This window comes from Mus caroli, unplaced genomic scaffold (assembly GCF_978045245.1).
Source record: "Mus caroli unplaced genomic scaffold, Mus_caroli_1 scaffold_19, whole genome shotgun sequence".
NCBI lineage: Eukaryota > Metazoa > Chordata > Mammalia > Rodentia > Muridae > Mus > Mus caroli.
In genome coordinates, this window is record NW_028227274.1 from 15,577,193 (window position 1) to 15,601,436 (window position 24,244).

Sequence of the window (24,244 nt, forward strand, 5' to 3'; positions counted from 1 at the left end):
CAACTGATCCATAAGATCATTGTCAGCTTGAAAAGTCACTCTGTGGGTGGGGGCCTGTTGACAAAGGAGTGGGGGTCCCATACAGCATCTCAAAAGGGGTCAGATTAAAATGGTACGGGGTTTTCTGGGCTCAGAACAGGGCCAGGGAAAGGAACAACACCGTCAACGCCAGTCTCCAAGAACAATTTAGTTAAGGTCTTTTTTAGGGTTCTGTTTATTCTCTCTACCTGCCCAGATCTTTGGGGTCGTCACCCACAGTGGAGCTTCCAATTAGTCACCAACATCTCTGCCAGTCCCTTACTTACCTTAGAGACAAAAGCATAACCATTTTCCAATCCAATTACCTTGTACACTTTGAACCTTGGGAAAATGTCCTCTAATATCTTCTTGGCTACCACAGTAGCTGTTGGTAGCTGTTTCCTGCTTGGTGGGGAAAACAACCCACCTGAAGAAAGTACCCACAAACACTAGAAGGTATTTGCAGCCATATTTTCCTGGCTTAACGTCTGTAAAATCAGCCTCCCAATAAACCCCAGGCCACTTTCCCTTAGGACTCTTGCCTTAGTTGCTCTTGGCTGCATAAGCATTTACTTGCTAACATACCTTACACTGTTCTACAGTATCTCTGGCTAAAAACCTAAGGTCTATTATATAGATCTTAGATCCCTTGACTGCTTGGATGAGCTTCTTATCCCCTAAATGAGTCCATCTATGCATTTGGTCAAGTAAGTCCTCAGCTTATTTTCTGGGGTGTATAGTTTTTCCTTCTTGTGTACGCCACTGACCTTTCTTCTCTAGGTAGTAGTTGGTAGGGTGACTAGCAATCTGAGTCCTTTCTTCTTCTGTATATTTTAAATGAAGCCATCCCTTAGTCCAGTCTGATTCCCCAGTGTGTGTCTCTTGCAGGCCCATAACAGGGAAAGGCTGCATAGCCACTTCTGTAGCCACTTGATCTGTTCTGTTTTTTGCCTTGGGCCACTGAGTCTCTTCCCTTCTGTTGTCCTGGTCAATGAATAATACTCACAGTTGTCAGCTTCATCAGGGCATCCAAGAGATCTAAGATTTCCTGCTTGTTTTTAATTTCTTGTCCCTCTGATGTGAGCAGTCCTCTCTCTTGGTATATAGATCCATGGATTCGGGCTATGGCAAAGGCATACCTGCTATCTTTGTATATGTTAATTTTCATGGTGACTCCAAGTTCCAAGGGTTTGGTTAGGGCAAGTACTTCCATTTTCTGTAGTGTGTGTGTGTGGGGGGCACAAACAGGAGGGTAGAGGTTCAGCCCAGATGACATTTGTGCTGCCCACCACACAGCACCCACTTGCCTCTGACCTTTATGGAGAAACCTGCTCTATCTGAAAACCAGGTAACCTCAGCTCTTGGCAGAGGTCAGTTGGAGATGTCTTTCCTTCACCCATGGGCTCTCCTTTTGGGTCAGTTAGTTGCAGCCCATCAGGCAGGAAGTCTATCTGAGCTCCCATGTTGGAGAGTAAGTCTCACCCAAACAGAAGGTAGGAACAGACTAAGATGTCCATAAATGAATGGGATACTCAGCCCATCCTTTGGTCTACTGTTCAAATGGTAGACCTTCAGGTGCCCCTTACTTTCTGCCATATTAAAATTCTAGTCATGTCTAGTCAAGGGAAACCTTCTGTTGATGAAAGCCTGTTCAATCAATGGTGCCCCATGTCTGAGGGTACATTCTTTCTGGATTTCTGCCTTATCCTCTCTTGTTCTCATGAGTTGTTGGATATCATCCCAGGTGGGCTGATGAGCAAATAAAACAGTGTCAAAGAGATTAATCAGCCCCTTATGGTCATCTGAAAGGGGAGTAGGGGTTTTGGGCCTTCCAGTTGTACAAATTGGCCAAAGAGAAGGGTCAATATTGCATAGCCTGATTCCCTTGTCATCTAGAGGACCATATGCCTCAGTGAGAGAGCCACCATGCTATCAGAGGAGGTGACTCTTAGACTTCAGGTCCCCATGGTGGACCTGGAAGTTGGGGGTGTCCTTTCGCTCCTCCCTCCATTAAAGGGGGATACAATGGCCCCAGTTCCATATGGGCTGAGAATCCTGTGGCCTGTGTTGTTGCTCTCAGGTCCATGAGGGCAAGCATAGAGGGATATGGAGGAGGAGGGTCTTGGAGCAACAGGTCTGCTGTTAAAGGGTCTTGGAGGATCAACTTCCTCTCAAACTAGATTCCTTCCTCCTGTGCTTCCCCTGACAACCAGAACCTGCAAGGTGGGTCTTGGGGAAAGAAAGGCTTTTATCCATGGGGTTTGGGGTCCTCCTCTAGATTCTTCCAGGTAACTATATAGGGTACTTGTTCTGAGTTCCTGAGGGATCCTGGCTTAAAGACTCTTTCCTCTTGTGTTTGACCACCTGCAAGTCAAAAATCGTTATGGGTAACCACCCTATTCCGAAGGTGGGCCTTTTGCAGAAGCAGAGAGTGACTAACTTGCCCCTTTTTAACTACTACTGACAAGTTTTCTCATCTTTCCCTAACTCCCCTCCAGTGGTTAACTAGGATAATTAACTGGGTAGATTCAGTCTGTCCCGTGTCCAAAAATGTCATTCCAAGTCTGAGAACACAGAATGAGATAACCTACAGGGACAAAGAAAGACAATTAACACACAAACAGTCCACCCCTGCTCCCACCAATACTGTGTCTTACCATTTCCAAAAGGAACAGAGCCCTCTCAACTCCCTCCAGGGGCCCTTAAGTGTCCTCCAGACTCCCCACAATCACAGTGTTAAGGCCCATTGCCAGCAACAATTACTGTGCCAGACTAGAGACTTTCCAGTTGACACTGTGCTGTCAAGACAAAAGTGAAAGCAGAAGACAGAGAGGCAAACACTTACCTGTTTGCCAAGCTTTGTCTTTTTCCCTCTGATCATCCTAGTTAGTATTTCTCGGGCTCTCCCCAAATCTCGGGATGAACCCCCAAATGTAAGATCCTGACCCTCAATCAGTCAGCAGTACATATATTGAGACACCTCTGAGTGAGACATCTAGAAGCAGATCGATGCAAAAGGAAGAGGTTTATTTTCAGGCTAGTTGTGGTCAAACCTCAATCAGTCCCTCGAGGTGAGTGATGAGAAAGCGACCAAACATCTGTTCTTAATGAGTTGTTTTGAGAGAACTTCAGAAATTCATTGTTTCTTTAAAATTCCTTAATGTTTCATTTTAGTGAACATTTTATGCTTGAAACAATGCAAAACAAGGAAAATACTTAGTTAAGAGGAAACATACTTGCTTAAATCCTCAGAGGGCAGAAGAAGAATTGGGGGCCATAATCAGAATGCAAATTTAGAAATTGAACAGAATTTGTATAAAGTGCTTGTGTATATGTGTTATTATCGCCATACATGACTTTCAATATGCAGAAATTTCGAAGAACTGTTTTCTACATTCTAAATATATCATCAAGAATTGTAAACTTCTTAAAAGCTTGTTGTCTCATACTTTTATGTATACATTTGATGTGTTTTTAATGTAACATTCCCTAATGCCGCACCTCAAATCCCTCCAGTAGCCACACCACAACTTCACATTGCAACTGCATGTACTCTGTGGGTTTATCCCCTACTAACCCCAATAAGTGTTGTTAGTGTGTGCATGAAGATAGGGCCATTCACTGGAACCACCAATTGACAAAAATTTCTCAGGTAGGTGATAGAACACATGAGACCACAGCTATCTTGTTGGACTCTTGGCTGGTTTGGCCTTGAAACAAACTTTTCATTCAGGAAACACCACTGAGAATCAATCCTCTACATTTTCTGTTTGTCATAATCTTTCTGCTCCCTCTTCTGCAATGATCTCTGAGCCTTGGACATGGAATAAAGGTATCCCATTTAGAGCTTAGAACTCCACAGTTTCCTGTTCTCTGTGATTTGACCAGTTTCAAGTCACCATCCCTATCTACTTCAAAAATACATTTTTCTGATGAGGGTAGAGAACTGCAGAGAAGTATGGAGTGGGCATGTATTGACCATTAGCCGAATAATAGCCACCAGTTCCCTCTACCTCCTAAAAACTAAACAGTCACAGTGCTTTACTACTGTTTTGTAAAGGAAAGGAGAGTAAACCATTTACTTAAAGCATTACACTAGCCATATCTTATATTTTCATGTTCCTTTCGTTTATACCATACAATTTAGTATCACTTAGCATATTCTTCTCCATCTTCTTTAACATCAAAAAGGTAAACTGCAAAGTCACTAACTGATAAGGGAAAAGTGATACTTGAAACACTACTACATGTTTAATCATTTCATAAATTTACTCATAACTTGACTTTTATTATTATAAATGCTACTTTATTTTACAATATTCTACCAATAATTGATAATTTTAAAGTTGTGTCTATAAGAGAGAGTTTTATGCTAGGATGATTGCTTAGCAAAATATATGGAAAACAATAAATGTTTCCATCAGCTTTGATTGCAAAAACAAATTTAGTAAGATTCCGTACTCAGTCTTTAGTGCCATTTTTTAATGTTGATGCATTCATTGGAAAATGGCTATACTGTTAGCAGTGAACTAGCAATTATTCAGGGGAAACAGGGTAGATTGCCAGAGACGTATTTAAAACTTTAAGGGATAAAGAAGCCCTGCAATTAAAAAACACTCTTAACAGAAAGGTGTCCTTATTTAGATTTTTAAAAATCATAACCTTTGAGTAATGACTTGTTACTGAATGTCTTAGCACAGGTGTTCAAGTGTTCAGAATAAAGGATTTGTCAAGAGTAATTGGTGGGTTATGTTACCTGTAAAAAGAGGTTGCTATTTCATTGGTGAATAGAAGAGGAGGTGTAGGTGGGTAGTTTTATATTCTTCCTCATGTGCTAGATTAAAAATGCCATCCACAGACTGCATAATTTCCTTGTACTTCCATACCTATAATTTAAAGTAAAATAACTGACATCATTTGATTTTGAGGTTGTTTTAGGAGAAAGTTGTCTTAAATGTTTGAGGCTATAAGGACGTTAATCAGTAAAATCTACACATTTAAAACATGTAATGGGATATTCATAATTTTGAGTGTCTTAAGTTTGGTAAATTTCATTTTTTTTTACCAGAGAAATTAAGTTATATTTGTCTCCATTTATTTGATCAATTTGACCTATGTAAAGCCATGTACATTGGACTTTTTGGTTTTTAATCATCCTATACTGTGTGCTATGGACATTATGACTTCAAATTGAGAGCTGCACAGTTTCTACATTCTAAAATTAACTTGTAATTTTATATTTGGAGTTTTTATTTCAATCTAAAACTAACTTCTAATATTACAAAATACTAGTTAAAATGGAACAAATTAAAATTCTTACTTTATACTTCACATCTTCCAATTATCCCCTCCCACCCCAAACAAAGGTCATAGAGAGAACTCTGCTGGAAAAGGGTATCTCATGCTAAGTCTTATGATCCCAGTTCCATTACTGAGAATCACGTGCCAGATTAAGATAACTCACTCTCACACATTGTTCTTATACCTCCAAACATGCACTCATGCACACACACAAACACACACACACACACACACAAGCACATATACATGCAGAGACATAGACACTCACTTTTAAAATATAGAAAGTGATCTCAGAATTTTATGTTAAATTTTATAAAGGAAAATGGATTTAATTACTCTTTGATATACAGAAGCTTGAGCTACAAATTCATGCATAAATAAACATATATTCTGCCACCAACTTACTGAAAATAGGAAAATATATATACATATATATTACATATATTACATATATGTATAATTTTGCGAATCTCCTCATCTCAAATAACAAAGAACTTAACTCTATTAAGTTCTTATCTCTATCTTGATAACTTCAAATGCTGAAGCCGGCTAGTAAATTATACCATCAGTGCCTGGCTCATTAATCCAGTCATAATCACTTAAATTGGAAAAAGTAAACAGATAACTCCCACATGCAGTGATATTCATCTATTTTGTTACTAATTTACTTCTTGTTATAAGTTCTTCATTTATTTGTACAGTAACAATAAATCATGTATTAGTCCAGTCAGCAGAAATTATTTCTATTATATACTTATCACATTTTACTTTGCATTTTCTTTCCAATTTGCATGTAAAAATGGCAATGAGATTTACTTTTGATTTATTTTATTAATGTGCTTCTATGTGTGCAAGTCTATGGACACATGTGTGTGCAGGCTTATATGCCTATGTATAATTCCTAGAAGTGGACATGTGTGACTCACCAGAGCTGCTGTAACAGTATGTGGGAACATACTACTTGTTATCTAGGTGCTGGATTTGGAACTCTGGTACTCAGAGTTATCTAACAAAAGCTCTTAAGTACTGAGACATCTCTTTAGCCTATGACACTGTTTTTATTATTGATAATCATTATTATCATTACTATCAATTTTTTGTTAAAAAATGAACAGATTTAATGTAAAGATTATGCACACCATTCAATGCCTATATATATATATATATATATATAAAACATTTTGCAAACTACTCTAAGATTTCACTAGTCTATATTGTATCAGTGCTGCTACTTATACAGATACAGTAAAATTATTTTATCATAATACCTGTATATAGTCATTTAATAATATGTAGCACAATAATATTGCTAGTAAGGAGAGAAATCTTTGATTAAATTATATAAACCAACCATCTGATTTTATTGCCATACTCATATTTTGTGCTTTTCTTTAATATCTTTCCTGTATGTCTGACCCCATACATCAAGCTGAGTCAAACAGGGGAAACTCTGATTCACAAACACTCAGTACACGCTTTCTGATTCCAATTTGATTTTCATTTTCATTGAGTGAAACATCAGGTGATATGTTGATGTGATTGTAGGAAATAAACATTTTATTGTCTTACTTAAATTTTTTTGTGGATGAAGTCCTTGCTTCCATAGTTAATTATGGCCACATTGTTTCAATTTTCTTTTTTTTTTTTTTTTTTTAAGATTTATTTATTTATTATATGTAAGTACACTGTAGCTGTCTTCAGACACTCCAGAAGAGGGCGCCAGATCTCGTTACGGATGGTTGTGAGCCACCATGTGGTTGCTGGGATTTGAACTCTGGACCTTCGGAAGAGCAGTCGGGTGCTCTTACCCACTGAGCCATCTCACCAGCCCCTGTTTCAATTTTCAATGACAGTTATCTTTCATAAACTACCCAGACTCTAGAGTTATAGGTATATGCCAACTGCATAGCTTATAAGCTCTTCTTTACTTCCACATCACTGCTGTAGATTTTTCTGTATGCACTTTAGTGGAAATTTGTTTTATTTACATTTTCTTATTCTTTTTTGAATTGTCACTTTGTTCTCTCTAATAAACTAGCTGTTTAAGACTTAACATGCCATATTTCTAAAAAAAATTGTAGTTATATTGATTTCCATTGACTCTATTGGAACCTAGAAGTGATTTCTAGGTAATTTTTATGGGCAAAAATTAAAACTGATATTTGAGGAATTACTTGTAGGGTTATATTCTCTCTCTTCTCTCTCTCTCTCTCTCTCTCTCTCTCTCTCTCTCTCTCTCTCTCTCTCTCTCTCTCTGTGACATGAGAGGTATATCACATTGGTATATTATATTTATGTGTGTATATATCATATACATGTGTAAATATTTCTCTTAGTTGTTTTTGTATGTGTATATATCTTTGTGAGTGCTTAAAGAAATACTATTGCAAATGTGCATTTCTTTCAGTGAAATCCAAAATAAAAAAATAAAAGACACTATATTCTTTGCAGCTGGAATTAGAAGCTGTTGTAAGAGACTCTGCCTTTTCTCTCATAATTTTGCAGCAAAGAATCTTAACTACTGATCCATATCTAGCTCTCAGGCTATATCCATATATTCTTCTACTCTACATTGAAATCTGCAAGAAATATAATTATATAAGCAAATTTTGCTCCAATTAGTTTGAAAAACTGAATTATTGCAAGACACGTGTATGTGAACACACCCAGGATCTCAAGATCTCAGGATCTCTGCATCACAGAATCACAGAGACATCTGGACTCACAGATGTTCTGACACAACCAGGATCAGAGGAGAGACAGGCTCCAGTCTGAGACAGCAAGGACATTTAGCACTAGAGATAACAAGATGGCAAGAAGCAAGGACAAGATCATAAGCAACAGAAACCAATGCTACTTGACAACATAAGAACCCAGTTTTCCCATAACACCAAGCCCTGAATTCCCCCAACAAACCTGAAAATCAAAATTCAGATCTAAAATCCCATCTCCTAATGATGATAGAAGACTCTAAGAAGAACATAAATAACTCCCTTATAGAAATACAGGAGAAACACAGGTAAACTAATAGAAGCCTTTAAAGAGGAAACACATAAACCCCTAAAGAAATACAGGAAAACACAATCAGTTAAAGAAATTGAGCAAACCTGTCCAGGACCTAAAATTGGAAAAAGAAACATTAAAGTAAATACAAAGGGAGAAAACCCTGGAGATGGAAAAACCTAAGAAAGTGATCAGGATTCACAAATGCAACCATACAAGAGAAAGAAGAGAGAATATTAAGTATAGATGATATTACAGAAGACATTGGCACAACAATCAAAGAAAATACAAAAAGTAAAGCTCCTAGCTCAAAACATTCAAGAAATCCAGGATACAATGAAAGGAACAAGCCTAAGAATAATAGGTTTAGAAGGGAATGATGAGTCCCAACTCAAAGGATCTGTAAATAATCTTCAACAAAATTATAGAAGAAAAATTTCCTAACCTAAAGAAGGAGATGCTCATAAACACACAAGAAGCCTACAGAACACCAAAATGTTTGGACCAGAAAAGAAATTCCTCCTGTCACATAATAAACAAACCTTCAAATTCACAGAACAACGAAAGAATATTAAAAGGTGTAAGAGAAAAAAGGCCAAGTAACATCAAAGTGAGACCTATTAGAATTACACCAGACTTCTCAACAGAGACACTGAAAACCAGAATATCTTGGACAAATGTCATAAAGACCTTAAGAGAACAAAAATGCCAGCCAAGGCTGCTATACCCAACAAAACTCTCAATTACCCTGGAGGGATAAACCAATATATTCCATGAAAAAAAATCAAGCCCTACAGAGGCTAATGAAAGGAAACCTTCAACACAAGGACAGAAACTACACCCAAGAAAAAGCAAGAAACTAGTTTTCTCACAACAAATCCAAAAGAAGAGAACCACACAAACATAATTCCAACTCTAACAACAAAATAACAGAAAGCAACAATCACTGGTTCTTAATATCTCTCAAGGTCAATGAACTCAATTACCTCCCTCCCAAAAGACATAGACTAACAGGCTGGATACTTAAACAGCACCCAGAATTTTGCTGCATACAGGAAACACTCCTCAGTGACAAATAGAGATACTACCTCAAAGTAAAAGGCTGGAAATTTTTCCAAGCAAATGGTCCCAAGAAAGAAGCTGGAGTACCAATTCCAGTATCCAATTAAATCAACTTTCAACCAAAAGTTATCAAAAAAGATGTGAAGGACACTACATGTTCATCAAAGGAAAAATCCACCAAAGGAACTCCCAATTCTGAACATCTATGCCCCAAATGAAAGGGCATGCACATTTGTAAAATAAACATTACTGAAGCTCACAGGACACATTGAAACTCATACAATGATAGTGGGGGACTTCAACACTCCACTCTTACCAACTGACAGATTATGGAAACAGAAATTGAACAGAGACACAGTGAAAATAACATAAGTTATTTTGGGAAGCGGGTGCAGCCGCAGGCCCCATGAAACCCACTTGTTTACTGCCTTGCCTGAGCATACACAGTGAGGCTGCATGCGTGGGCTGCCTGCCAGGCTGGACTTTTCCTCATGAATGGGACCTGTCAGCCTATCTGTGAATGATCTGAGCTCATGCCTGGAGTGTGTGTGAATTCTGATTGGATGAGGTGGGGTGGAGCTAGAAGGAGGTGAGTCAGCCTGAGTAGTGAAGAGAGTAGTTTTAGCCCTTGCCATGAGTAGAGGTAGAGTAAGAGAAGCTGTTGTAATAGGAGTAGTTTTAGCCTTTGCTGTGAGTAGCAGTAGTAGAAGAGAAGTTGTTGTAATAGGAGTAGTTTAGCCCTTGCCCTAAGAAGAAGCTGCTAGGGAAGAGAGCTGTAAAAGAAAAAGCCCGAAGTAAAGTTGCTACGTGAACCGGGAACTCATTGCGTCAGTCGGCAATGGTAAGTAAGGAAATTTTAGTAAGCAGAGGTAATAATAGCGATAGGAAAAATTTTGGTAAACAGTGGTAGGAAAATTTTGGTAAACAGTGGTAGGAAAACTTTGGTAAACAACAGAAGGGAAATTTTAGTAATCAGAGGTAAGGAAACCTTAGTAAACAGCAGTAGGAAATTTTAGTAAACAATGGTAAGGAAGTTTTGATAAGCAAAGGTATCTAAAGAAAGCACAGGCCTGGAAGGACGAAGTGTTAAGGCTCTCAGGAATAGAGATGAAGCATTAAGCCTCTTAGGAATAGAGACAAAGCATTAAGGTTCTCAGGAATAGAGATGAAGCATTAAGGTTCTCAGGAATAGAGACAAAGGGAATTTCAGCAACTAAAGAAAGCAAAGACCTGATAGGTTCCCCAGAAAAATAGGGGACGGAGCACTAAGGATCTCAGATATAGACACGGAGGGAATTGAAGCGATATGGGTTCAACTGCATCTAAAGTGAAATTAAAAATGGTGTTGACCCAGCTTCTTAAAAGAAGCAGTATTAACATGAAAGCAGAGATGATGGACAGATTTCTGAACACCCTCTCCAAGGAAGCCCCATGATTTTTTAGAGGAAGGGTATATTAATCAACAGTGCTGGGAGTGTTTGGGAAGGGATCTCCGAGCTTCTGATATGAAGAACCCTCGACCTGTAGGGATGTTAGCCATCTGGAACTTGGTCAGGGCGTGTTTGAGGGATGCCAGTGAAAAGTACAATGCTGAAATAGAGGAAGGAGCAGCAGGCGCTTGAGGAGGCTAAGGAGATTGCTTCTCAGGCTAGCCATCAAAACCCTAAACAGCTTAGACAACAAACCAAAGGTAAGAAAGAGAAGAAGGAATCTAGCTCTGAAGGTTCTATTGGTGACAGCGATGGGACTGATAGCGACAGTGGCATCTGTAGTCGGATGTCCCACTTGAGTTTGAGGCACGGTAGGCCACCCAAACCATCAGCCCCTCTGTTGCCATCTCCTCCCCCCTTTAAAGATGACGTAGACAAAAGGGGAAAGCATATTCTTCATGCAAAAGTCTGGAAAAAAGTACCCGTCGTTGCGGGGACCTTCCCAGTATTTCAGGACCAACAGGGGCAATGGTATCATGAACCCCTGGACTGGAAGGTTGTACAAAGATTGGAGGAGTCAGTTTTGACTTATGGGGTCCAGGCTGCCTTTACTGTAACTCAGGTTAAGTCCCTACAGCAGTACTGTATGACGCTTTTTGATTGGCAGAAGCTCTGCAATGCTGTTCTTTCAGGATGAGGTTATTTAACATGGAAGGCTGCTTATGTTGAGCATGCCATTGAGCAGGCTGCATCTAATGCTGCTACTGGACTCCCCAATGCAGCCTGGAATAAAGACATGTTAATGGGGCAAGGGAATTTTGCCAGCAACCAAACAGGTTATCCTATACAGGTTTATGAGCAGGTTACTAACTGCTCTTAGAGCTTGGAAGATGCTATCAGGCACTGGAGACCTTGGGACCAGCTTGTCTAGGGTGATACAGGGACCCAATGAGAAGTTTGCTGACTTCCTAGCATGACTAGTGGAGACAGAGGGGAGAGTACTTCTGGATGTTGATGCTGCAATGCCACCGGTCAATCAATTAGCCAAAGAGCAGGCCAATAAACCCTGCAGAGATGCCATACGCCCTTATAAGAGCAAATCGCTGGATGAATGGCTAAAGGTTTGCCAAGATGTGGTGGACACTCCACTGACCAACCAGGGGTTACTGGCAGCCATAGTTCAGGCTCAAAGGCAGACTCTTCATCAGGGTGAATGGCAGGGGGGAATCCAGGGGGGGATGTTTCTATTGTGGGCAGCCAGGTCATTTCAGGCAAGACTGTCCTAATAAAGGAAGACAGGCATGTGGCAGCCCAAGTTATGTACTGGCTGTCACAAGGGAAATCATTGGGTCAGAGAATGTCAATCCAAGAGGGACGTAGATGGTTGCCCCCTAAATTCTCAATCCACAGGTGCTAGGCCAAAAAACGGAGTGAGGGCCCCCAGCCTCAGGGCCCACAAATATATGGGGCCATGCAGTAGACTCCCACACTGTGGCCGAACCTTCAACACATTCCCTGGCGCAATCATCCACGGGCATCCCCAGGAGAGCTACAACAGGAAGTGCAGGACTGGACATCTGCGACACCACCAGACTCATATTAACCCCAGAAATGACTGTGCAGATGATTGCTTCAGACTTTAAGAGTCCCTTGCCTAAAAACACAGTTGGCCTCTTATTAGGACTTAGTTCAGCAGCCATTAAGGGATTAATTATCCATCCTGGTGTCCTTAATCCTGACTATGAGGGAGAGGTTAAGATTATGGTTTCCTCCCCCAGAGGAGTGTCTGCCATTTCCCCTGGAGATAGAATTGCTCAAATTTTGCTTTTGCCTAGTCACCATGCTAGCTTCCCTTCAAGGGAACTGAAAAGAGGAAATAGGGGCTTTGGTTCCACTGGAGACATTGGGGTATGGTTTTCTATGACTATGGAGGATCACCCTATGTATAAACTAGAAGTTCAGGGAGTCTCTATATGGGGCTTACTTGATTCAGGGGCCGATTGCAGCATTATAAAAGAAGCAGATTGGCCAAAAGGTTGGCCCCTTCAGACCTTTGCTCAGGCTCTTCGAGGTCTTGGATTTGCACAAGACCCCAGCTGCAGTGCCAGTATCCTCCATTGGAAGGATGAGGAGGGGCATAGGGGCAGTTTTCAGCCATTTGTTCTTCAAATCCCCATTTCCTTATGGGGAAGAGATGTTATGACCAAGATGGGTGTAAAAGTGATTTCAGAAAAGACTTATAGTCCACAAAGTCAAGCTATCATGGATGGGATGAACTATCAGAAGGGTAAGGGTCTTGGCAAAAATGAGGATGGACGACTCTCATATATCTCTCCTAGAGGCCAAAGTGGCAGGGAGGGGTTGGGTTTTTCCTAGGGGCCACTGAGCAAATATCTATTAAATGGAAATCTGATCAGCCAGTGTGGGTGCCTCAGTGGCCCCTACCCAAGGAAAAGATGGAAGCTGCCCACATGTTGGTTAAAGAACAACTTGATGCAGAACATGTTAGAGAATCTATTTCACCATGGAATACACCTATTTTTGTTATAAAGAAGAAATCATGGAAATGGAGGTTACTCCATGATTTACATGCAGTCAATGCCCAGATGGAAATCATGGGGTCAGTGAATTAGGATTACCAATGATTTCAGTGTTACCAAGAAATTGGACCTCAATAGTGATAGATTTAAGATTGCTTTTTCACCATTCTTCTGCATCCAGCTGATACAGATAAATTTGCCTTTACCTTGCCATCAATTAATCATTCTGCCCCTGACTTGTGACATGAGTGGGTGGTTCTTCCCCAAGGTATGGCAAATAGCCTTACCCTGTGCCAGCTTTATGTAGATAAGGCATTGTGACCTATCTGACAACAGTATCGAAGAGTATATTTATACCATTATATGGATGATATTTTGATTTGTGGATCCTCTAATGTGGAAGAAGAAGAAGTATTTTGGACCTTAACTAAACTGTTGGAGAAATGGAATTTGGTGATAGCCCCAGAAAGGGTTCAAAAGACAGAAGTAAAACACTATTTAGGCACTAAATTGAGAAATTCTGTTGTTGAGCCTCTAAAGCTGGAATTAAGGATGGATAAAATGCATACCTTGAATGATTTTCAGAAATTGTTAGGAGATATCAATTGGATTTGGCCCTATTGTAATCTTCCCAATGCAGAGTTACGCCCATTATTTGATATGTTAAAAGGAGATTCCGATTTACAATCTCCTCACCTATTAACTCCCTTAGCCAGAGCATGTTTGCAAAAGGTGGAACAAAGTTTAGCCAAGACTCAAGTTGATTGGGTTGATCCCACCTTGCCTATTAGTTTTTGTGTTATTGCTACCAATTTGTCTCCCAAGGGAGTATTTTGGAAAAAAGGGCCTTTAGGTTGGGTATATTTACATCACTCCCCAGCCAAGGTACTGCCATGGTACCCTGAAAGCATAGCCCAATTAATTCTTAAGGGTATAAAATTGGGCTAGGAGCTTTTGGTAAACAACCTCATGTAATAATCACGGCATATACTCCTAAACAGATTGAGGTACTTACCACCACTAATAAATGATTGGGCCATTCTTTGCACCAGCATGACTGGGTGGTTTAAGAATCATTATCCCACCAGTCCATGGCTTCAGTTTGTAATGAGAAATCCTATGATATACCGCAGAATTACCCGGACTGAGCCAATCTCAGGTGCTGTTAATGTATTTACTGATGGATCCAAAGGCAACGTGGGAGTAGTTTATGTTGAAGGAAATCAACCCCAAGCTCATGTATTTCCCTATCAATCTGCACAAGCTGTTGAATTATGTGCTGTCCTGCAAGTGTTTCAAGAGGCTGAGGAAGCTTTTAATCTAGTTTCAGACAGTCAGTATGTAGTCCAAGCAGTGCAGCAATTAGAAACTGTGGGGGTAATTAAAGCTGCCTCCACTGTATGTACCCTACTCTCCTCCTTGAAAAAATGATTTGGGAAAGGAAGCATCCTTTTTGTATTGTACATGTTAGAGCTCATTCAGGATTGCCTGGGCCTATAGCCAGGGGAAATTCTGTTGCAGATGAATATACTCGTTCCCTATTTGTTTTTAGGAGTGCCTCTCCAGTGCAGCTTGCTGCAGATTTTCATAGAAACTTTCATGTTAATGCAAGCACCTTGAAACAAAAGTTTAGGATTACCCGAGAACAGGCTTGAGAGATTGTGTTAAAATGTGCCCATTGTGTGTTCTTTTTGTCACAAAGGCCGTTTTGAGTTAATCCCCGAGATCTTAAGCCTATTCATGTCTGGCAGATGGATGTTACACACATCCCCGAATTTGGTAATCTTAAATATGTTCATGTCAGCATAGATACATATACAGGCATTATATTTGCTACTGCCCAAAGAGGGGAACAAGCTCCTAATGTTATATCTCATTGCTTTCAGGCATTTGCAGCATGTCTAGACAGAGAAATACTGATAATGGACCTGCTTATACCTCTCAGAGATTTTTACATTTTTGTAATGCATTAGGTATAAAAGTTATCCATGGCCTGCCTTATAACTCCCAAAGACAAGGAATTGTAGAAAGAGCCCATTGAAAACCACAAAGCCACATTGAAGAACACACTAATAAAACAAAAAGGGGGAATAGGGATGCAGTTTAAATCCCCTAGTGTACTGGCTAGTTTTGTGTCAATTTGACACAGCTGGAGTTAACACAGAAAAAGGAGCTTCAGTTGAGGAAATGCCTCCATGAGATCCAACTGTAAGGCATTTTCTCAATTAGTGATCAAGGGGGAAAGGCTCCTTGTGGGTGGGACCATCCCTGGACTGGTAGTCTTGGGTGCTACAAAGGGCATGGCTGGAGAAGTGACCCAAGCCCTTGGAGGAGCCCAGAAGATCCTGAGTTGGATCCCAGACATTGGATGGTTGGGGATTGATTTTTGCTTTTGATGGTGACTGTGCCCTGATATTTTTCCCTTTCAGGCAAAAACTATACCAGGCTCCTGCCAGCCAGTGTTTCATGGAATCAGTAATAGTGTCTGGGTTTGGTGTCTAAAGATGGGATGAACTCCTAAGTGGAGCAGTCTCTGGATGGGCTTTCGTCATTCACCAATCCACTCTTTGGTTAACCATAAGGATACTAGCTTTCAAATTTGTATTAATTCCCTCCCGTACCGCCAAAGCACTGGCAGTCTTAGAGGATAGATCATGGAGAACTGAAGCAGTTCCCACTGAATTAGTATACATCTGCCTCCACACTAAGTGGCACTGGCAGAGGGAGGCTTTCACTATTCCCCATAACAGTCTTTCTTGCCATGATACTGCTTCAGGTGCATCAGGATCAGGCACAGGGTCGTCAGGTGTTTCCTCTTCCTCACCAATAGAGATGAGGATGTTCTCAGCCAAACGTCGAACTGAGAGTGGGCATTCCAATGGAGAAGTTAGGGGAAGTACCAATAGGAACTGAAGAGATTTGCAAGCCCATAGGAAAAACAAGAATATCAACCAACAAGACCCCCAAAGCACCCATGGACTAAACCACCAATTAAAGATCCATGACTCCAGCTGGATATGTAGCAGAGGACTGCCTTATCTGGTATCAATGGGAGGGGAACCCCTTTGTCTTATGGAGGTTCGATGTCCTGTGGTTGGGAAATGTTAGGGCGCTGAGGCAGAAGTGTGTGGATGGGTGGGTGAGCACCCTCAAAGAAACAGAGGGAAGGTGGAGGAGATAAGGGCTTTGTGGTACAGATACTTGGAAAGATGATACCATTTGAAATAAAAAAAGTAAAATAACCAATAAAAATTTAAAAAGTAAATAAAATAAATCCTATTTTCCCATGCTATTAGTTTTCACCTCCATGATTAAGGGTATTTTGCATAGTACTGTCTCTATTTTTATTCAAAGGAATTATTCATTTATCTTTGATATTTTTTAAATTTTAACACATATTTGAAATAATTTGAGATTTTTACCTCAAATATTATTTTTCTTCTTTCTATATGAATTATTAAATGATTTTGCTCATCTATTAAAATAGGATATATGTCACAAATACACCCATATACCATATGTACACATAGAGATACATAGATAGATATATTGTGCAAATGAAATGGATATACTGTGTGTGTGTGTGTCTGTGTGTGTGAGAGAGAGAGATGCATAGGTGTCATTTACTAAAGACACCAGAAGATTAAAGATGTTGAAACTTTTAGAACTTAAGCTACACAGTATTGTGGGACACCTGATATGGACACAAGGAATTGAATTTTCTTTTCCGGAAAACCAGTGAGATCTCCTTCCCAAGGAAACGTGAATTCAGCCCCTGATTACTTGGTGTGTGTATGTGTGTGTGTGTATACTTTAAAATTACTCCTAAATCCAACACTCATATATTACATTTTAATTTAATTTTATTTTTTTCCTTTTTTTTATTACGTATTTTCCTCAATTACATTTCCAATGCTATCCCAATTCACTTTGTTTAATGTGATTTGATATTAATGTTTGAAGATCAAAAAAGGTCTGAAATATCCTCTTTGTTTTCTTCTTTCAAATGCTGAAAATACTTTTCTATACCATATGTCCCATTTCCAGGTAGAAAAAAAGATAATCAGAATTCTTTAGCATTTGTATGGATGTTTGCTCTATAAAGTCTGAAAAACTGATTCCAATTTAAATCTTTTTCAATTGAGAATTCGCCGCTGACACTGCATTTTGACGTACAGAGAAGGAGTATAACAGAGCACAGCTCAGAGTGGTGGTGATGTTGATGATGAGGCTTGCTTTGAACATGAGACCCAGAGCTGAGGATGTGTCCTGGATGTTTGTTTCTAATTAACATTCAAATTAATATCCTACATATTTGTTGCATTTGTGTGAGTATCGTAACTCATAATGAATATACTTCGAGTTTACTCATGTGAAGAGAAGTATGGATTCTCAGCATGCAAGAAGTTGATGGATCTATTTTTTATTGATTTTGCAATTAGTAAGAATTTTTAAAAATATATTTGTTATTCTTTGATAATTATATTTTTAACCTCTCAAATATTTTTTTTCTAAATTAATAAATTTATTAATAGTGACTCTTCGCTAGAAATTTAACTTAACTCTGTGAATAAACTGTGCTTCTGAGTATTGAGTTGCACTAATCTCCTGCTTAGTAGGAAGTTCGGTATCAATTTGCATTTGATGGTGTTGTTTAACATACACATATAATTCTTTCTGTGCAATACGATTGAAATGAAAGTTAAGCAAAACAACCAAACAACCAAAAAAGACCAAACAAAATGAAGGGAAATTAGCCCTATTATTCTCCAAGTTTCTCAGCCCTGTTCTCCATCTCATCCTGCTGGAATATCAGCCTTCTTCTTCTTCTTTTTTTCTCTAAACTCATGTCCTTCTTGAACTTCCTTATAAAAATCAGCCATGAGTAACCACCCATTGTTCTAACAATATGCTTTATAACTTCTAGCTTCAGAGTATAAACTCATTATGGACATGATTGAATTCAAAATTACCACAGGCAACATTTCCCAAATGATGCGTACCATATAATAGGGTACCTTATTTTTGTAGTTATTCAAAAATACTTTCTTGCTGCCTGACAGGAAATGCTTGAGTTTTGGAGACTAGGTACACTTGTACACTTGTGTCACTCACATGGACACAATACCCAATACCCAATACACCAAGATACATGTGAAAATGTTTTATATATATGTTAAATTATATATATATATATATATATATATATATATATACACACATATATGTGTGTGTATTTATTCAAAATATGGCATTTTGTTTTATATATATATATATATATATATATATATATTTTTTTTTTTTTTTTTTTTTTTTTTTTTTTTGGTCAGTGACAACCTATTCTAATGATGTATTGTAAACCTTTGAGAAAGTCCATGTAAGAGGGAGCCATAAATTTCTGTAAATAGGATTATAAAATATGTTTGTTTTCAACTCACTCAAAACAACAGTTCAAGGGTGACTGGATCTCTGTATTCTCATTATCTCTCTAGGAAGCAGCTGGTAGGACAGTGGTCAGGTCACTCACTACTGGTCAGTACAGGAGCAGAGGTTACAGGCTGGATAATCCAGTGGATGAGCCAAAAGTAAATACACATCTAGGTTTATTCTCTGATTTATTCTGGCCTTTACAAAACACATCAAGGGCATTTTGCACTCTGGCCATGTTACCCACACGTGTCAAGTAGATTCAGATGTTGATTGCATGTTATTAACTTTATAGAAACAAATGGCAGTAAGAATACATACCCAGAGTTTCCAGGTTGCCTGTAATCTAAACAAACAATATGCTATACTATAGCCAGTCTTCTAGTACACCTTGAAATTTGTGGTCAGTAGACTATTTCTATATTTAAGAGTAAACAGTTTCTGGACTACAATATATCATATGAACAGTAAATTCATCACTAGGAGACCATAAACTCATTATTTTAAAGAAAGTTTTCTTAGAAAGAGAAACAGTTTTTTTATGAAAGTAACGATGAAAAAGTTATAGAATTCCATACATAGTATTTGGTGCAACATTACAGCCATTAAGGTTTTCTGGATTTGTGTCTTTATAATTTAAAACAAAACTAATTTAATGCAACTAGCCAAAAGTAAACAATGTGCTTCCTGAACATTTGCTAGTCTCTATGCTGATGATGTGGTTCATGATATCCATTAGGTTACTCTATGCATATCAGGAAGTAGATGCACATAAACTGTTAGTGTGAGAGGATGGCACAGCCTATTTGTGCTTACAGAACAAAAGGCCATATCTTTAGTAATTCATAAGAAAAAATATACTTTTCTGGAGGCTAAAAAGTCTAAACCAATGTCCTAGGATTGCTTCTGATATGGGACGTCTACGCTATGCTAATAATACATCTGTTCTTGTTTTACTTTGATGATTTATTTCATCTTATCATTATTATCAAATTTTATTTTCATCATACAAAATTACTGATATCATAGAAGCAAATTCACACAGAAATTTAAGGTAGGAATACCTCCATAAATTCAGTAAAGTGATGAACATGCCTTGATGAACATGCTAGTCACATAACCTTAAGAACAATGAGAATGTAAATTAATTAAAGCTAGCAGACCTTGCCAATGTCAATCATAATCAGCATCTGCAAGATTCAAACCTAGCAACATAGATAGGCCCAACATCAAACAGGCAACCAAAGTTAGTAGCTAAGGAGGCAGAGGTCAAGGTGGACAGAAGGTTGCTTCAGTGTGTGACACTGGCCATCCACCTCAACCATGCTTTCGGATTATAGTCATCAAATGTGATATAACCACTACTCTCTTTGGAGTAGGAGAACATGTTCTAAGTGTTATAACATGCCTGTGCACTGTAGCTATTCAGAGTTACTCCTAATCTTGGGATGTTATTACACTGTCTGCATTTCTTTCACTGTTCCTCAGTTTTTCTTATTAAGTTGCTTATATTTAGCTTATCCTCATGAGCATCTTCATCTTTAGGCAACCTTGTGAGACAGCAAACTTGAAGTTCATGGATTCAGGAAGATTTATTTATTTGAAGTTGTTTTGTTTAAGCAGAAATCAAACATGTATTGTCTGTCTCTAATTTCTTTGCTGTACAACATGGAATTTGGACTCGTAACTCTGATGGAAATCTACACTGCATTTTCTAGGTTGGCTTGCTCGTTCTTGGAAGAAACACAGTGATGTTATGTTCCTGTCAGTAGGACATCCAGCTTCCTGAATTGTGGACCAGAAATCCCTCATTCTATAGAGAAGTCTTCATAATCTAAACACCTGAAATTTTGAGGGGAAAAGAGGAAACACATAGAATTTATAAATTCATAAGTCCACTTACAACCTATGTTCCTTTTAGTGAATGGATAAGTTGAGCGAGTATATCAGAGTTAATGAAATAAAGTGCATGGAAGCCAGTCAGTGGGTCACAGTGTTGTCCTGCTTTTCTAGGCCCCTTTACAGTGCATACATATGGTTAACAATCATTGTATGTTTAGTAGTTCACATTCACTATCAGTTCCAAGAAGACAAATGACATTTGTCTAGTTTATATTGTCTTATTAATAATGTTCTAAATTTTTCCAAGTTTTTGATTGTCTGAACTATTATGAAAATTTTGGCCAATATTCATAGATGAGTATATATTAAATTTGCCTCTACTTTTCTTCACAGAATCAAATTCAAAAATAAGTTTTTCCATCGAAAGATTTATCCCTTTCACTGTCTTGATGCATTGTTATACTTTAAGGCGAGTCACCTCACATGGCCATGGAATGCACAACATAAAGAGAAACTGGTGATCCATGGATGAACTTTTTACTTTGAATTTATCTTCTCACACGAAGAATAAGGAAGACTTACTATGAATAGCACAAGTGTTTCCTATTAAAGTATTTGTGAGAATAGTTTATGAGAATTTTATACTGCCAAACTCATGCCATTGTTAAGGAACCAGTAAAAATTCACAGAGTAGCTGTATAAGCTCATATCAGAATACTATAACGAGGAATCATAGAACACATTGAAATTTGAATAAAATAAATTCACAAAAGCTACATGTGTTATAATTAAGACATACAAATGAGAAAATAAAATTTAATAAAATATGCTAATGTATAAATTAGAGCATAAATCTTATTTATTGTATAAAATTTGAAATATCCAGATAAGTCACATAAAAAGGACTCTATCAATATATGGGTAATTTTACTCATAATTTTTGTATAGTGATTTAAGATTTCATTTCATTTCTACTGGATTTCAGAGGAATAATTAAGAAGAAATGTCCTATCCCTGCTGGGTTTGTTATTGTTGCTTTTTAGTTTCCCTTACATTTTAAATTAGAGTTTTAATAAAATATAACATTACTCTGAAATCTGATCAGTCAAGATGGTGATGTGACAGGTAATATTTTGAAACATAGTTAAGACTATGACTTTTCTGATTAAGAAAATTATATGTTTTAAGTAGGCTGTAATTTTTTTTTTTAATTTTAGAAACCTATAAAGGAAGACCAGAATTTCCAGTGAAACCAAGGGTATTCAAGGCCTTAATTGAAACAGCCTGCGTATGTGCTGTCAAGTTGTGCTATTTGCCCCAGTTTCTTTATTTGAAATTATAGGCTTGTTATTACCTAATTTTGTTAATGATCATCTTTACAAATATAGAGCTGATAGGCCTTCACACAAACAATTCTGACTGTAAGTTTCACTGCTTCTATTTCATACCTAGAATCTGTAATATTTGATGATTAAAACAAAACAGTATTTTATTCCATATGATTAGTTGATGAAAATAAAACACTACAGCAACATGAAATAATTCTCAATCCATAAATCACAACATATGTAGTTGATTCTTATTAGTTTTTTTTAATCTATTTTCAGGAGACATAATTTAATTTGTATTGCACTTAGCAACAAGAAACTTCAGTTCATACTTTTGTTGCCATTATTTAAGTTTTCTCAGTTATATTCAGTGATATGTAAAATATATACCAGGTAAAATGCCTACAAGAGGGATTGTCTACTGTTTTGTTAGGGTTGTGTAGTATTCAATAGAGTGAAAAACTGTATAATTTATTTATTATTTAATTTATTATTCCCATGCCAAGCTTTAGTAGAGTCTAAAGATTTCTGAAGAATTCAGAAAGTTTCTCTTAATCATTTTTGATAATATCTCAATTAATAATGGAAATTGTTTTCATACTTCGAGTCTGTTATCATTTAGTATAACAAAGAATGTTGACTTCATTTAACCTGTAATTTTGCATTTCAGTAATTATTTTAAAAGGGGTTAACAGAATCAGTTTTACCCTCTGAACCGCAAATATCTAAATTTGTTAAAAGAGCTCTGTATCATTTATTTTGCAAAATTATTTGAAGCTAGAATTGTATATTTTAAAAATCATTTTGGTTTTATAAAGTGCACGTGAGTCTTCATTATCAGTTCAACATTTCCTTTGCCATTTTCACCAATAAAATAAGTCTGGCTAAATGAGATAATAATTTCTATTTACTATTTAGTAATTAGTAATAATAATTTCTATTTACTATTTAGTAATTTTCTATCTAGTCTTCTAATGAAGACTTCAGATTTTATGATAAGATAAAGAAAGGTGTTTTGTTTCAGGATTTCGAATTCAGGTATTTAATTACCACTTTTATCCCTAGCAGGCAATTTTCCCAAGTAGTTATTCATGAGAACTATCAATTGACATATTCTCTTTGAGTCCCGTTTTTGTGGTCTCTATTAGGGAGAAATTTATGTCTTAGATTTGTATCTCCACTACAATATCATTCAACTGTGCATGAAAACCACTAACAAACAATTAAAATAATGTGGATATTCCAAATTTTCCTGAGTCTTAGGCCCAGCTTTCATAAGCAGGGAATTTAATTGCTCCTTGATTTGGGCGAATATTTCTATACATGGCTAAATTTACCCTTGCACTGAAATTAAATTGGTTACTTAATGGTGATCCTTTGAAATTTTACTTCAAAGGATAATTTATAGCCACTGTGTGAAGTAAAAGGCATCTACTCAGCCAATCTAGCATGGAAAGAGATGAAGTCGGTTCTAGAAATATTTCTAGACTAAGAACTAGTATTTCCCAGGGATTGTAATCCATTGTAGTGCACCTTTGCATAAAGCCATATAAATAACATATCTAATTTTATTTTATATGTCTGAAAGTTACATATAATGAATATCATTGCATACATATGCATATACATTCCTGTTGTTGATCATTTATTTTATATGTCCTTGTTTCTTCATAGAAAAAAATAAATAAATTGACCTTAACTAGCCAACTATTTTTTAACTTGAATTTATATCATGCAAAATTGTGCAGGGGTGTGGGAACCAAAAGGGGTTGTAGGGGAAAGAAGGAGGAGGGAGGATAGCCCGCATCTGGCCAGAGTTCCTCCTATGCTCTGGGCAGTTGAATGTGGGAGGTCTGCCAGATGCTTTCCATTTGGCCCCGGGTGGGCATCTAAGCCACTGACCCTACTCGATGGGGGGTGGGCAAGGGGCAATCCCCAACCGGGGGCCTCAGGGAAACACCCTGTAGCCTGGGGGTTATGGGAGAGAGAGCATAGGGAGAGAGGTTTCCACACAGGCAAGAGTAAGCTCAGCGGGCCTTGAGGAACAGAGAGAGTCTTATGGTTTTAGAGCTTTATTGTAGAAAGGCAGGGGGAAAGTGAGAAGGTAGAGAGAGAGAGAGAGAGATCAGCCATGGCCAGGAGGAGGGAAGGGAGAAAGAGAGAGAAAGAGGAAAGGCTACAGAGTGAGAGGGAGAGAGTAAGAGGAAAGAGGAGAGTAAGAGAGTGAGAGGAGAGAAGAGAAGAGGAGTGAGAGAGCGAGGTGGGGCCAAGCAGCCCCGCTTATGCTATGCTC

General features: G+C 38.0%; 1 protein-coding gene across 1 annotated transcript; it reads left to right on the forward strand.

The window, feature by feature from the left end:
* Window positions 1–12,740: 12,740 nt before the first annotated feature.
* Window positions 12,741–13,190, forward strand: LOC110285118 (endogenous retrovirus group K member 18 Pro protein-like). The gene has a single exon (XM_021151121.1). The coding sequence runs from the start codon at window positions 12,741–12,743 to the stop codon at window positions 13,188–13,190; it is 450 nt and encodes a 149-aa protein (XP_021006780.1).
* Window positions 13,191–24,244: the final 11,054 nt, after the last annotated feature.